The 15,294-nt window shown below is 41.1% G+C and overlaps 1 protein-coding gene across 1 annotated transcript; it reads left to right on the forward strand.

Moving 5' to 3' along the window:
• Positions 1–1,697: 1,697 nt before the first annotated feature.
• On the forward strand, positions 1,698–13,468 carry LOC308140054 (protein FAM222A-like; the record flags this gene model as incomplete). The annotated part of the gene is made up of 2 exons (XM_080509713.1): positions 1,698–1,827; positions 12,006–13,468. The coding sequence occupies 2 exons, from the start codon at positions 1,698–1,700 to the stop codon at positions 13,466–13,468; spliced, it is 1,593 nt and encodes a 530-aa protein (XP_080365839.1).
• Between the last annotated feature and the right edge of the window lie 1,826 nt (positions 13,469–15,294).

A 15,294-nucleotide genomic window follows, 5' to 3' on the forward strand; every position in this document is an offset into this window, starting at 1 on the left:
AATAAAAGCCATTCTGTCCTGTCTTTCTTTTTGAGCCCAAGGTAATCATGTTTCTGCAGCCCATCACTGCAGTTTCTGTTCTGTAGTTCACTCGCTTCGGCTGCCCCCCGGACCTTGAAGAAGAAATGAAAACAAAAATCCAGAAGGACTTTAAAACGGAGCCAGAAAAAGGCGGTCTGACAGCTGTATGCTGCAGGCTTATATAAGCTTCATTGGTGACTGTTGAGTTATCCGTGAAATACTGTGTTTCCATATTTTGGGATTGATCAACTATTAATATGACACACAATAGTGATTATTTTTGCATTGGCAGCAACTTCTACAAGACACCTGATCCGCACACATCAGTGAGTGTTTCACGGTAGCCTGAGGTTGTTTTTTGGGGGGGTTGTTTTTTTTTTTTCCAGTTTTGCAGTGCTTGCACTCAGACCTGCTGACTCTTCCAGGTAATCAGAAAGAATGTCAATTGTGATTATCACTGAAATATTCCCCCCCCCACCCCTTGCCTGGTTTTCTACTCAGAATGATTGCTTCAATCAGCACAGCTGTGGAGAGTTGCAGGCTTGTTCAGACACCGGCTCTCATTTCCTCTGACATTACTTTTCTCCGCAAACAGTGCAGCCTATTTTAGGGAGCGAGCTGCTTTTGGCTCTCCCCACTGATCAATACAGCCATAAATTTATAGAACAAGAAACCAAGGTCTCAGGGCTGCATAGAAATGGAAACGCACTGCCCGCGGCAAAAGGGGGGGGGGGGGGGGGGGTTGTAAATTATCTGTGTGATCATAACCGACAGTACAAGGCTGATGACAGGAAAGAGCTATCACAACAATTGAGCAGAAGAATCAGATGGAGTCATCATTAAGTGATATTACTTTCTTAAATGTACAATCTCTGCAGTTCAAAGAGACACTCTTGAATTTTAATGTGGTAAAAAGGCCCAAGTGGTTTTTTTTTTGTCTTAGTTTCACTCATGGAAACTACTGAAGTAAGGTGGAAGAGAACAACCCTGGTCCGAAGTGAACTCACTCAACAATTATAGAACAGATTGCTGTGGAACTTTGTGTAAACATCCATGATCGCTAGAGGATGACACCTTCTGCTTTTGTTTACCTCGAGTACCACCAGGAGGCTATCATGTGCCTCTTATATTCTTCATGACTATTCGGTAAATTGCCATTAAATTTGGGAATGACAGCAATGGAGCCCAAAGGGGGAATCCTAATGACTTTGATAATCCCCCGATTTCTCCTTGGATGCCTCAAGCAGGTCACAGCTTTAAATGAGCCATTATGCATGTATTGAATGAATTGTACTCCACATTAGTGTTTCCAGATAATTAATTTTTATCGACTTCGATGATCCTTTGACTTTTCCCCTGGTGTGACCAAAAGGATGAAATCTGTGGTGAAATCAGAGAAGCTTAAACAACCGCCAGATGGATCGCCAGCGAATCTTGGCTGAAACGTTCATGCTGAAAGTTTTATTTGTCATGTGATGACGAGTTACCTGCAAAGTAAACGACATTCCTGTCGAGATCAGCTGTGCTCTGTCTCCATCTGAGTTTGTGCCGGGCTTAAGTCTTGTTTAAATGGTATTTGATGTGGCATTAAAAGTGTTGACTGTAGAGTAAAAAGTTTCTATTTCTCTTGGTTCCAGCAGGTTTACCCAGGCTGTGCGCAGCCCTCGTGAACTATCATGCTGGCCTGCATCCAGAGACGACAGAACCTGTCATCGCAGCGTTTGGCCTGCACACACAAAAGCGTCGATGTTCCACCTCCTCCGTTGCTACTGCCACTACCGCCGCTGCAGACATGCCCGCGCAAAGGTGAGGATGTCACACACCTCACCGACAACCACACAATATAGTTTTTCTGTTGATTTTAAAAGTTCCTTCCACACAAATATCAGCAGGGAAAAGTCATGTTTTTGTGTTTGCCTCTATCGCCTCAAAGTGTAAAAACCATGTGCATTGTACTTTGGTGCTCTGAGATTTCAGCTAATGTCAACCTTTTTGAATTCAAATCATTGACCTCTTGAAGATGATGCCTGTTAATTGGAGCCAGTAATCAGTGCACTCCTGCAGTGCAAATGCATGCAGGTCAAAGTGGACTCCGAAATCACAGAGTTAATCAGCTCTCCCATACAGAGTTACGAACAACGCTCGCATTTGTGCCAGAAAGTGCTCCATGTCAGCGTTGTTTGACCTTCAACTTGACTGATTATGCTGCATTTGTAGAAAGGTTGAGTGGGTATCCTAGGGAATGGGATTTGTGATTAGATTTGTTTCAATTAACTGATTAAATACGGTGTATCTGCAGATCCAGGACTTTGTTTGATGCGGCTTTTTTTTTTTTGTATGTGGCTCGATCAGGTCTGTGTTATTTGTGCAGTGGTTCAAATTACACAGTCCAAGTCTTCCTGGACAGTCTAGCATCCCCACCTAATGAGATCACAGTGCCCACAAATGAATTTGCTCTTCTGGGGCTTTCTTTTCCTAATAGCTTCTGGGTTAAAGCTGCTCTAAGATAGAGATCTGCTTAAAATATAATTGTTTAATTCAGTCTGTAGTGTTACTCTGTTATAAATATTGGCCATGAAACATTACTGAGTTTGTTGATTTTTAGATGTATTTATTTATTTATATTTTTTGTGCATATTATGTTATATGTGCATTATACAGAATCATTGTGTACATTCAGATACTTTTTGTCATGAAAAGTCAGAATAATCTTTATTTTTGAGGGTTTGTTATATCTCAAGAAAAAAAAAACTACCAAATTTGCCAAATTATGTTTCAGAATAATGAAAGAATAGTTCTTTCTGCTATGAAATGGCCATTATCAATCTTTTGTTTTCATTGTGGGTACAAATCCCGGTGTCTGGGTCTTCCTTGAGATGTGGCAAAATTCACTAGTGCAAATAGTGACACATCCAAAACTAAATTAGAAAATTATAAGAAATACTTTGGAAACTCTTGGAAGTGCAGTTTTTTTTTTGAAAGGCTCCTTTGCTTATATGTTGGTGAGAATGTAATGTCTTCACAATCAGAGGTCAAACGGGGTTAAACTTTCTTTGAGACAATCTGATATGAAACCACAGCTCTCATCAGTGAAGTGGGTGAGGTAGTTCGCCATTGACCGGGAGAATAAACTAGATCCAGTCAAACAGTCTCACAAGAAAATGCTGAAAAATGGTTTTAGTGAAGCAATGTCAGAATTCTTTTTTTTTCTCACAATCATTTCTCCAAACTTCTACAGGGACTTTCGTCTTCCACTTTGCATATTTTCCTAATTATACGCTTTGTAAGAATTGGAAATATAGCAGGTACATCATTATTTTCAAGTTTATTGACCTTGTGAACAGACTTCAGTGACAACTGCACATTAATGTGGGTGTTTTCATTTCCTCAGGATAATTAGACTGCTTTCATGCCGAAATTGAGTGGAACTCGGTGGAAGTCTGCTGTAAACTGTGTCGTTTAAAGAATTATGAAAAAAAGAAGTGCTAATTGAACAGGTGCAGCCAGACTAACAGAGTAGTCAGAGATATGTCACCAACATGCTTCATGTAGGAACCCACACGATATGGCACATCCTAATCAGCTCCGATAAGTGAAAACACAGCGGTGGGAAAAACAGATTGCTTAGTTAATTATTATGTCGCTTTTATTTACCTGAAGCCAAGCAGTTGTGCATCAGACCGGAGTCAAATGTGAAAATGTGAGAACTTGTTCTCTTTTTAGCTCCGTCTCCTCAACTCTTGATATCCGCGGGTGAAAAACCTCTTTGTCCTTTTTGTTATTAAATATTAATTGGGAATCAGTGGAGCACTTGTCTGCTAAATGTTGGAACAGAAGGGCCTAGTTTGCCTCAGGCAGAACCAGGGATGCATTTAACATCCTGTTTACCTGCAGGGCTTCGTAAACCCCCACCCCCACACCCCCACCCACCCATGAGTTTTATGTAGTGCGACTGTGCAGCATAGTGCAGCACCCTTCAGCTCTGAGCCTGACATTTCAAGCTCAGCCGCAGGGAATAAACTGCTGATGGGAGCTCAGTCTGTGTGGTCCGGGCTTCTTCATTAAATGAGTCGTGGCTGGATCAAGTTAAATGGGGACGGTCTTTAGCCACTGCTGCGCTTTTGAAATCCATTTCCATTTTCAGCTATCGATAAATGGAAGGCACACAGGCCATGAGAGCTCTCAGCCACACAAACCCATGTGAAAGATTTCCGAGAAACGAGTGTTTGGAATTATGTGATGAGAGTGAATGAGAGCTGTGCTCCTCTCTGCTATCTCGGCTTGAAAGCCCGGACTGGAAGTGTTTTTTTTTTTTTCTTTTTTTCCCACGCTGCTGGCCTGTGCTTGGGCTGGCTTTGAGAGAGGGAAACTTTGCCCAAGCTGGGCCAAGCGGCACAGAAACAAATGTGGAATGACATTGGTGCAAGGAAGTGTTCGGTAGAGCCTGCTCGAGCACACATAGCTAAGTGTTCAACCCTGAGGTTACTCTGTTTTGTGAGAGCCCTTCATGTAGAGATTACCGACTAGGAAGGAGAGAGGCATGTGAAAAAATGGGGTGAATGAGCATCTGTGTTTTCATATTTGTCTGTTTACAGAAGAAGGTGGTGAACAGAGAAGTTAGTGTGAGATGAGAAGTAGGAGCACTTACTGTGGTGTTGGCATGCCCTGTGTGTTACTGCCGTGCTAAAATCTGAATATATAGGATATAGGATGCTTGTAATTTTAGGGACCTCTAAAACCCTAAGGTACTACTTAAAATTTCAAACTATATTCAAACTTCTAGCTCTGCATTTGTCGAGGTGCCTCTAAGGATGCAGGTTTGAACCTCACTGTGTCAAACTGTCCATATGTTCACATAGATTTTTGTAAGTACCCCAAATTCTTCCAATGGATGGCTTGAGCTGCCATCTCCATTTGGGGAATGTGATTACCGGTACAAAGTCCTTTGGGAGCAGCTAAAGCAGCTGAAAAACACTACACAAGTCAAATCCATGACTTTAACAAATGTACTTTTTACTTGTAATGACTGCAATCGAGACAAGGTAACAATAGTTGTATTTGAGTATAAACTTCTGTACGCTTTACTTCTTTATATAAACACAATAAACACTGGTTTGCCTGACAAATCCTGTTGGTCTATTGGGTTCTGATAACTTGTATAGTTTATGATGCATACACTTTTTGTTTAGCAGGGTCATTTCAACATGTGAGCATATTTATAGATTTTTTTTCCAACATAAATTGCTTCCAGTAAGTGTAAACTCCATAATTCGCTTATTTATTTGTTGTTGTTTTAGGGGTTTATTATAAGAGTCAGAAATGCAACATAAATCTACACATAATAGTTTTCATAAATACATTAAGACTGTGGAAGTACTTTAGTCCATATTTAGTGCAAGACACATTTTACGTACCGGTAATGTAATTTTTCTATGGGGACAATTTATTGTATCCTAGTGGTTAGTTTAATTTCTTGGGGTGTAATCTTGTATCATCTCATACCATGTCATGCTGCACTGTCACATATAATGTCTTCCAGGGCTATAGAAACTATAGGTTGGTATATGCCGGGTGAAAAAAATGCTAATTTGAAATACTTCAACTTATATCTGTGTTACTCTAATAAACCATCAAACAACACTGTTGTTAAGAAGCCTTCAGTAATACCAATCCAAACAGTGGGCAATTTCTTTCCTTATCTTTTTTCTGTAGGTAAATCCTGTGGAATCAGATATTTATACTCAGTTCTTTTTAAAAAGAAAACTGTCAAAGTTTTATGTTCAAACCTAAAAGTCAGTCAGATTAAATTATGAGTTGAAACTACAAATGCAGCTTGTAGCTTCAGAACTTTAGGGCATCTTAAATAACCTCCATCCTTCTGACATCTATTTAACAGCTTCATCAACTTGTCTCTCTTGCTAATTTTGAATCTATTTATCTTTTCTCATGACCATAAATCAATCACTGCAGCTTTAAACTATGCTGAGTGTTTGAGTCTGTTCCAAGTGTTTGTACAGGCTGATGATTTAATACATATTGAAAAAAACAATAAACTGAATCAATTTGTGAATTTCAGTTTACCGTAGTTCTCCCTCGTGGTCTGTACTGAGAGGCAGCTGGTAGTTAACTGTTAACTATGTCTAACCGGCAGATAGTCGATCGCCGAAGCTCATCTCAAAACAGATGAATGAAGGCAGGGCCAATTAATTACATGGTACAATTAATGACTGGGCTTATCGGGCCAACTGGGTGCATAGAGGAGGTTGTCATGGTAACAGAGAAATTGGTTTTAAATGGGGAATGTGCTGAGCTTAGTCCCTGGTTATTAAGGTAGGCCAGAGTGTTTTAAATATCAGGATTATTGGTGTGGTAAACAAGTATTTATGCCTGCTGAGAAGAGATGTACTGTAATTAACTGCCAGTTCTCAGTGCCATGTTCCCGCTGAGGATTTGACACTCGTAAACATGTTATCTCACAAAAGTGCTCAAGATAACACTTTCGCCCAACATCAAAGACCTGTGGGATTTTTTTTTTTTTTTTTGCCTAGAAGTCCTGCCAACATATGTATGCATATTAACGGGGAATACATTGTGAAATTTGAGCTTTATCTCATATGGGAATCGTATCTCGCAGTCAATGTAATTGTTCCCTTATGTTCCCCCTCTGGGTATGAAATGGCTGGAAGCCGTGGTTTTGGAAACGCAATGAGCTTGTCCTGTTTCAGCCCTGCCTCTGGGGCTTGTTTTGCCCATAAATTAGTGATTAACTCAAACTGCTCCAAAACAATGAGGTCTCTGCTCTAATCTTGGGGGGGGGGGGGGGGGGGGGGGGGCTTCAAGTGTGACCACGGGAAAAAGATTAGCCTGTTTAAAGTGGCAGAAAGCACTGAGTGGGATTGGATGTGGGTGGAATAAGGGTTGTAAAAGAGCATGCACATTTATATATGCTCCATAGTGTGATTTAAAATAAACAACAATATTTCATTGCTTCAGATAATTTTCATGCTAATATTTATAAAAACACAAACAAGCGTCGACACAGCAGCACGCACACGTGAATTAGGTCTCGTGGTGATTGAGAGTTTATGATTGGGCCCCCGCCTCCTAACTCTTTCTTCCCATGCATGTCCCTTGCATGAAAGGAGGAAATCAGGATTAGGTGTTTCCTGTGAAAGTGTGCCAGTTTCATTTGGTGCCTTAACAGTGGAGCAGCATGTTTAATGTGTAGAGCCCCTATGAAGAGAGAAAACATTCTGAAGTCGGGTTTTGCATGAGCAGCAAATCTGGCAGACCCCTATGGTGCATCAGACTTCACTGTCATTTTGCCTCTTTATTTTTTTGAGAAAAATAAAAATACAAACTAGCCTTTCAGCCTTTCGCATTTCCCTTCAATCTGTAATGTGTGAATGTAAGTAGGGGAAATGCTAAAAGGTCAAAGAATGTTTGAGCGCTGCGTGACGGCTTTGGCCGAGGCTGCATGTGAAAAGAGGCTGATGTTATTTTCTGAGCTTTCTATTTTTTATTTTTTTTTGTCTGCCTCTGCTCTCTATCCGGGCTGAGGGGAGAAGCAAAGTGCATTCTGCAGGTTCAGGGTGATTAAGTGCTTAAGGTCAGGCTGCTAATTATCTCCCTGCCATTCCTTACCTCACAACACAGCTGCCATTTCCCTGTTGTCATGTGAACAGCCTCATATTTGTTTTCATTTCCTATCTTTAGTTCTGGATCCTGTTGTGTGATGACCGTCCCACTCAGCACAGAAACATGGAAAACCCAGTCGCCAGAGAATGCAGCTTTGTCAGTCCATTGAGATTAGTTGTATCAATTTGCAAAGGATTACCTGTTAATGTCCGTCTTACAATTTGAATTCAAGTTTCAACAAACAACCCATCATTTTACAGCCTCTTTTGCTTTGTAATTCTTCACGGTCAAGCACCACCTGTGATCCCTCATCGCGTGTTGCAAATGTAAATGAGGTGTGACCACTTCAAGCAACGACCTCAGACTGTTCAACATCAGTTGTTAGATCTTTAAAGAGATTCTGTTTTAAATCTCATGACCACTTTGAATTCAGGTCTCTGCTCACCAAGGAATCCAAAACCCCAAATTGGAGCCGCAGAGATAAGCAGTAATGGGATGCTTTTGAATTTCTTTTACTTTGCTGTATTTCACAACAAGTTAAGAAACTGCTTTGACATATAAATTGTCAACGGGCTGAAAATTAAAGGAGACTTATTTTGCTCTACGTGAGCAGCCGAACATGACTCACAGTTGAGATAAGTCCTTCCTTCTGTCTGAAACAAGCTGTTGAGCTTGTTTAAAATGACTTCCTTCTGGTTACCCAACTTCCAGGAAACTTCTCTTTTAGCAGGTCCTGACACGCATGACGAAGAGCTTGTAATTTGACACCAGCATCGCATTTGCTTTGTCTGGATACGGACTACAACTCAAAGAAATCTGGTCTGAAGTCCTCTAAAAGGGGTGTCTTCTTCTCAAAGCAGTTATGTAAACATGTTTTTAACTAGAATATAAACAATTTGGGGATGTTTATATGAACACCCAACACTTTTGTGATGTATGTCACAGATAATAACGCACCAAGCACGAGAGCTCGGCTTTTTGCCTCCATTAATTCAGTGTACTACATCATTCGTCTGATCTGTTTAAGGCAGCAAAAATGGATTCAAATATTATTTTAGTACGTAGCACTTTTCCAATTCAGGCACTTCTAAAAGTGACTAATTTACTAGCCGGTATGTTTTGTTCTGCAGTTCAAATGCTTAAAATTTAGGAGCCAAATAGCTCTGAGTATTGTGGTCAGGTTAAGGGGGATGTTGGCTTCGTTCTGTTTTCAGTATAAAAGGTAAACTAACCTGGAACTGACTAATGCAAAGTAGGTTTACGCTCGGTGGGAAACACCATAGCTCCAGATTGTAATCAATAAATGTCACATTTTGTGGCACTATTAGTCTTTGCTGAGCTTGTAGAGTTGGGAAGTGGGATAATGTGTATTATGAAGAATGACTTCAAGATATGCTTTATTTACTGCAACCACATGCTTTTTGAAAGCCACTGCTGGTTGGTAAACATGACATGTGGTGCTCAATTTACCACCGTGTGATGCTCGCTTTACTGCTATTTCAGACAGCTGACTGGTAATAAACTCCCTCAAGAGTGAAACAATTACCTGTTGTGGTAATTTTAAACTATTTTATTGCTGACCATGCTGTTTTTGGTGCCAATTTAAACTTCATGTTTTCCAGCAGTTTCTGTCAGAATTATCCAGCCTTATCCATTTTTTATGCATATGTCACCCAGCAGTGGCCCTCGGATGATAAATATATGAATACAGAGTTCCTGTTTGCTAATGAGGTTTCCTTTTGTGCCACATTAAGACAGCCGCAGTGGGAAGTGCAGCTGTGTTGTGTCTCCGTAGCTCTGACAGGGCTGTAATCTCTGGACTAACAATATCAGACACCCTGTGAAGACATGTTAGCATTCAAAGTGTTTGAAGTGTTTGTGGAACAGCAAGCCAATCGCAGCATGCAGGGATCAGCGATGACATTTTACTCACCAAGAAACGGCTAAAATCCCCGAATTTGATTTGTTTTTTTTCCCCCATATCATCTCGTCTTTGTCATTTAACTGCAGAAACGGGGGAAGAAAGCTGTTGCGGTATCAATCCTGTTGTGTGGTAGTGTAAGGAGTTATTAGATTTTTTTAAATGTGTCATTGCTCTTAATCATCTAAGCTCCTTTCAGGTGGATATGATCCTCCTCTTCTTATCTTTTTCCAGGCATGAATATTCCATTTGAAGCCAAAAGCCAGAAATTGTTATTGCAGCTGGTGTTCCCTGTTACATCTTTCTTCATGAGCGGTATTATGGGAAACTGGAGAAGAGAGAGCTCACATTTTGATGTTGTATACAGTGCAAACACCTCTCCAACATCCCAGATGTCATTGTTTTCTATAGCAGCACTACACTGTGATACATAATAAGCAGTGTTTTGCTTTGTTGTATTTCTCTGCTGAATTCATTCATGCTCTTGGCACCATGGTGCTGTTCCTTCTGCTCCGCTGGGAGATTGCTGGATGGATTGAACACTCCACCTTACCTCTTTCCTCCATTTTAAACACCCAATTTATTTCTTTCATGAGATGGATCTTGTAGATTGACTCATTTTCACAGTCGGGAGGCTCACTGTAGGCCTGAAATGAAATGAACTCCCAAATCAATTTCAAATGGGAACAACGAGCGAGCTCTCCCCTGCATCGCTGGAATTGGTTTTGTTATTGAAAATGAAATGAAGTGTTTTGTTTTTATTTTTTTGCCCTTTATAGCAGATTACAGCCTTGTTCTTTTGCCTGCTGTGTTTTTCTCCAAATTACAGCGTGATCTAGGTTAATTTCAGCAGCTTTTCTTTTTATGTCAGATATTCCATAAAAGTGTCACTCTGAAAGGTGGCGGTAATTTCTACCAGGTGATTTATTGTTTTTAAATGGGACGCCTTTTCCACCTTTCCTTAGTCGCTGGGAGTTAAGCAGCCATGAAATTGCCTGAATAATAGTGTTTAAATCCAATCTTAGTTTGTCCCGTCAGCTTTCCCACACACAATTCAATCAGCGGCGCGATCAACGATTGCTCTTTTTCCATCTGCAACTTTTCCTTCACAGTTTAAGCTCCAGGCTTTTACAGTGCAATCGCTTCACGTTTATAAGAGCGTGAAGTGGAACAAAATTTCATAGGTAGAAGCTAATAAGTGAGTTCAATGTTTGAGACCTCACGGCAGAGTCCACGGAAGCCAGATATTGTCTGCATGTCACACATTTGTTTAAATAAAAAAAAATAAAAAAACAGAAACCAACAGCAAAACAACACATTTGAGAGAGAAAACCTTAAAAACAGTCCTAAAAAAATGATCAAAGAAACAGATGGCTTAGCTATCTGTATGCACAGTTCAATTCATCAAAATTGCAATGCAGGTGGTTTTCAGTCTGAATTGATTAAGGATCAAAGTCTATTTGAAAGCCACAAGAGTCCTGCATAGACTTTAATAATCTACCATACATCCAGTTGGTTATTAGTTGAGGTTCCGAGAATTTACACTGAGATGTTATTGTTCACAGTGTTTTCAGACACCAGTGACCACATCATGTTTACTATGTCGTCCTAAAGTTACAGCAGATCGAGGAGCGCTCGCTGCACGACAAAACAGCCTGCACTCCCTCTATCGTAAAGGAGCCTTAAGGGTCTCTGCTCAATCTTCATTTTTATTTTGTTGTGTGGTCTCACGAAGTGAAACACTTTGTTTCACTTGAAGGAACAAGGGAGTAGTGTAAAATAAATTACGGTATGAGATCGATGGATATTTGTTGACAAAATTGCAGATTTTCAACACGTTTATTTTCATTTAGTACATTAGTACAGGTTTTTTAACTACAATCTAATGCCATTTGATTTGAATGATTACTCTTCTTGTACATTTTGATGGGGTTTTTTTTTTCCAGTCTTGTCTTGTATTAACTGTTTTCTTGATAGTTTTTTTTTTTTTTTATCTCTGAATCACTTTGAAATAATAATCCAATGTATGTAATGCATGAAAACTGATACTTAAACATACATAGTTTGATTAATATATCAGAATCACCCTTCTATTTAAGTCTTTTGTTTTTATTGCAAAGTCTCTCATTGGACAAATTGCGGTTGAATTAGCTCTGTTCTCTTCTCCCATTAGCATTTTGATTTCCCAGACTAAACTGATTCTGGGTTAGACTAAGTCTGGATTAATTTCATTAGGCAGTAATCAAACAGTGCTGGAGGCTTCCTTCCTTAAAATTGGTTTATAGCACCGGTTGATGGCCGCCATTATTTTCTGAAACAGGTTAGAGAAGGTCGGGTTTGAACATCTATAGAAGACAAATGATACAGGATTTTCTTCTTAGTACTTGGTGTACTTACAATTATTTTGTGTCTCCTTTCTCTGCAGGTGAGCCGGGCGCAGTGATATCTCGGTACCCGTCTCCCGCAGAGTTGGACGCTTTTGCCCAGAAAACTGCAAACACCCCACTGTCAATCAAAATCTTTCCCACTGATGTCCGCGTGCCACAACACAAACAACTCAACAAAACCGTCAATGGCTTGGATACCACGGGTCAACGATACAGTCCCTACTCCCACCCATACTCGGGAGGCCACCAGGGTTTACTGGCCACGGTCAAAGCTTCTGTCGTGGTCAAAGGTGTGGTGAAAACCTCTGAAGGTAGAAGGACTAAAAATGGAAACACACAGACTTCTGTGGGCCCATATAATAATCCTCTGAATAATGGCTACACAGTCAGACATGGGCATAAGGCCTATCGTACAAGCTCGGGTAAGCCCCCCGATGTACCCATTGAGACACTTTGTTCTAGCGCTGGGGGAGCCTCCGGAGACCAGAGCCTGGCCCCCCAGTCTGAGCTGGCAGAAGTTCAAAGCCTGATGAGGCAGATGAGCAGAGTTCCCCACAGCCAGGCCCTGCAGCTGGGGGGAGAGGCCCGCGCCAGCCCCTCGCTGCAGGCTGTGGCCGCGGTGGCACATTCAGACTCAGACTTCATCTTGGGATTGCCGCCCCAGAGCAGTCTGGCCTTCGTGGGGGCAGTGCTACCTACACAGAGTGCAGACATAGCCAAAGCTGGGTACTTGGAGAAAGGGGACTACGCGGTGTGGCAGCAGAAAGCTCACATCCAGCAGCAGCAGCAGCAGCAGCAGCAGCAGCAGCAGCAGCAGCAGCAGCAGCAGTCCTATCAGCAGAGTGCAGTGAGGATGTACAGTGTGAGCAGCAGCGCTCAGGGGCACAGAGCAGCACAGACCGGAGTTGGCCATTCTCCTGAAACCTGCCTCCCTTTGGCATGCTCATCTCAGCTGTCATACAGGCCACATCCCGGCAGTGTGGGCACCAGACAGGAGCAGCGCAGCAGCTCCTCTCTTAACTGCACGGCACAAAGCGAGCTGTCCGTCGGCCAGTACTTTGCTCCTCTTTGGGATGGCCTGGTGGCTACCCCGAACAGCGACTGTTACACGTCTCAGGTGTTGGCAACGGGTACATGTGCAGCCAGGCCTAGAGACTTTGGACTCTCTCATCCCCATCTCCACCAACATCTCCACCACCACCAACTACAGCACCAACAACCACAGCACCATCAACCACAGCTCCACTCTCATCTTCCTCCTCCTCCCAATACTCAAGTCTACAGCACAGACCAAAACCTCTGTTGTGGGCTGTCTACTTCGGGCCTGTGCCACACTGCGGTGCTTAGCAGCAGCCTGCAGTCTCTGGAGTGCCTCATCAGTGAGATCCACCCTCCCTGCATCAAAGAGCGCATGCTGGGCCGCGGGTACGAAGCCATGGGGATGCCTCAGCTGCTGGAGCACCAGCAGCAAACCCACATCCAGCTCCCTGTCTACAGATAAGACGCGGCGCTGCCACACAATGGGACACAGAGGCGACAGAAAACCTTTTATAGACAATAGAAGTGTCGGCTTAAACATCTTTGACAGAGACATGCCTTTTTAGTTTGTGCATGTATTGTATTTGTAGGAGGCTTTGTGCTGTAAGCCTGAAAACAGTAAATGATAATCAAGACTTAAGATACAGGTTTATCCTCTGAACTTCTCCACGTTTTATTTTTATATCTCCAATGGCCATCACACATAACTGCTGGTGTACATTTCATACTGACGCTGAGCAACCAATCACAATGACCATTCAACAGAAGTGTATATTTTGCAGGTTATCCCTCTTTACGCCTTTACAAAAAAAAACAACTAAAGGAATCATTGGTGAAGACATTTACTTGAATCTTGAAAGGATTTCTGGCAACAGGTTTTGTGAATTATATATTGGGGTTTTTTTTGGTTTTGGTTTTTTTAGGAGGAAACATTCCTTTATAACTTTCCACACTTTTAGTTGTTGGCTACTTTGTTGTATTTTTTTTTTCTCCACACTCTTAATGGATATGTGTATATATGTATATATATATATATATATATATATACATACACACACACACACACACACACCTCAATCGATTTATTCTAGTCAATGCTCAGCTCAGTGTATTAGTTGCATATCCAAATCAACACTGTGGCATTCAGGCCAAAACAAGATGTGCTCTTCAGTTGTGTTTTAATATTTTTTTCAAGATAGTATGAGGTTATGTGAACATGTTCTTTTAATGAACATGAGGTTTCTCTCTGGAAGGTTGTGACACCGCTTCACAGCACCATGTGTATAGTGGAGTGCCATGTTGAAGAGCAGGTCACCGGAATCATTTCCAGTCTCTTTGTAGGGCTATATTATTATCACTGATGAGTTGAGACGTATGACTGAGTCGCTCTCGTGTGTATGCACTGGTTCTGTAATATTATTTATTTATGTTGGCCTGGTGAGTTATTGGAAAATGTCTCTATAATTATAAAGTGCAATTATTATATATGAACATGTGAGCGCTCTCCATGAATTATGTTGATGGAATAACATTTTGCAATGTATGACCCTAATCCCTCACCCCTTTTTTGCCTCTTCTTAATAAGGATTGTCAAGTAAATTAAATTTTCTAAACCCAGCCGATACTGTGTTATTATATATTAATAGTTAATATATGCCAGCCATGTGCCGTCTATTATGTTTATGGATGATAAACTAGTTGTGGAAAGCTGAGACATTTTTCTGCTGTTATTGCAAAGGGAATTAAGGCTTAACCACCAGGCAAGTCTGTCTCTCTTTCCACCCATTTTATTACGATACATCCTTTCATTAAAGAATTTCTGCTTTATTATTATATGATGTAAGTCAATCCTTAGCTGAAATACATCGACTGGTGTCTTTATAAATGATGCAAGCTATTTTTTGTTCATCTATGTGAATTATGCTCCAGATGAATGTCTGGTGCTTGAGGCACAAATCATTGGATACTTAAAAATACATACATGTAAATGAAAATATGCAGGCCACCTCCTGAAGGTATTACATTTTGAGATGAAAAATAAATGCATTCAAGAAGATAGATTCACTTTAATATTGTGCTCGCATTGTTTAGAAAGAGGTTGGCTGTCACCCAGCTATTGAATTGCTAATCTTAGATGATGAGGCTGCCTGCCCTTCGTATTTTGCTTCATTTGTTCTCCTAAATTGGATGCTATAGCAGTGATGCAGTTTAAATCACGGCGGACATCAAATGTGCACCTTCTGGGAGTAGACTATTATAAAACAAATAACCAAGATGGTGGGAATAATG

Source organism: Blennius ocellaris (genome assembly GCF_963422515.1).
Source record: "Blennius ocellaris genome assembly, chromosome: 15".
NCBI lineage: Eukaryota > Metazoa > Chordata > Actinopteri > Blenniiformes > Blenniidae > Blennius > Blennius ocellaris.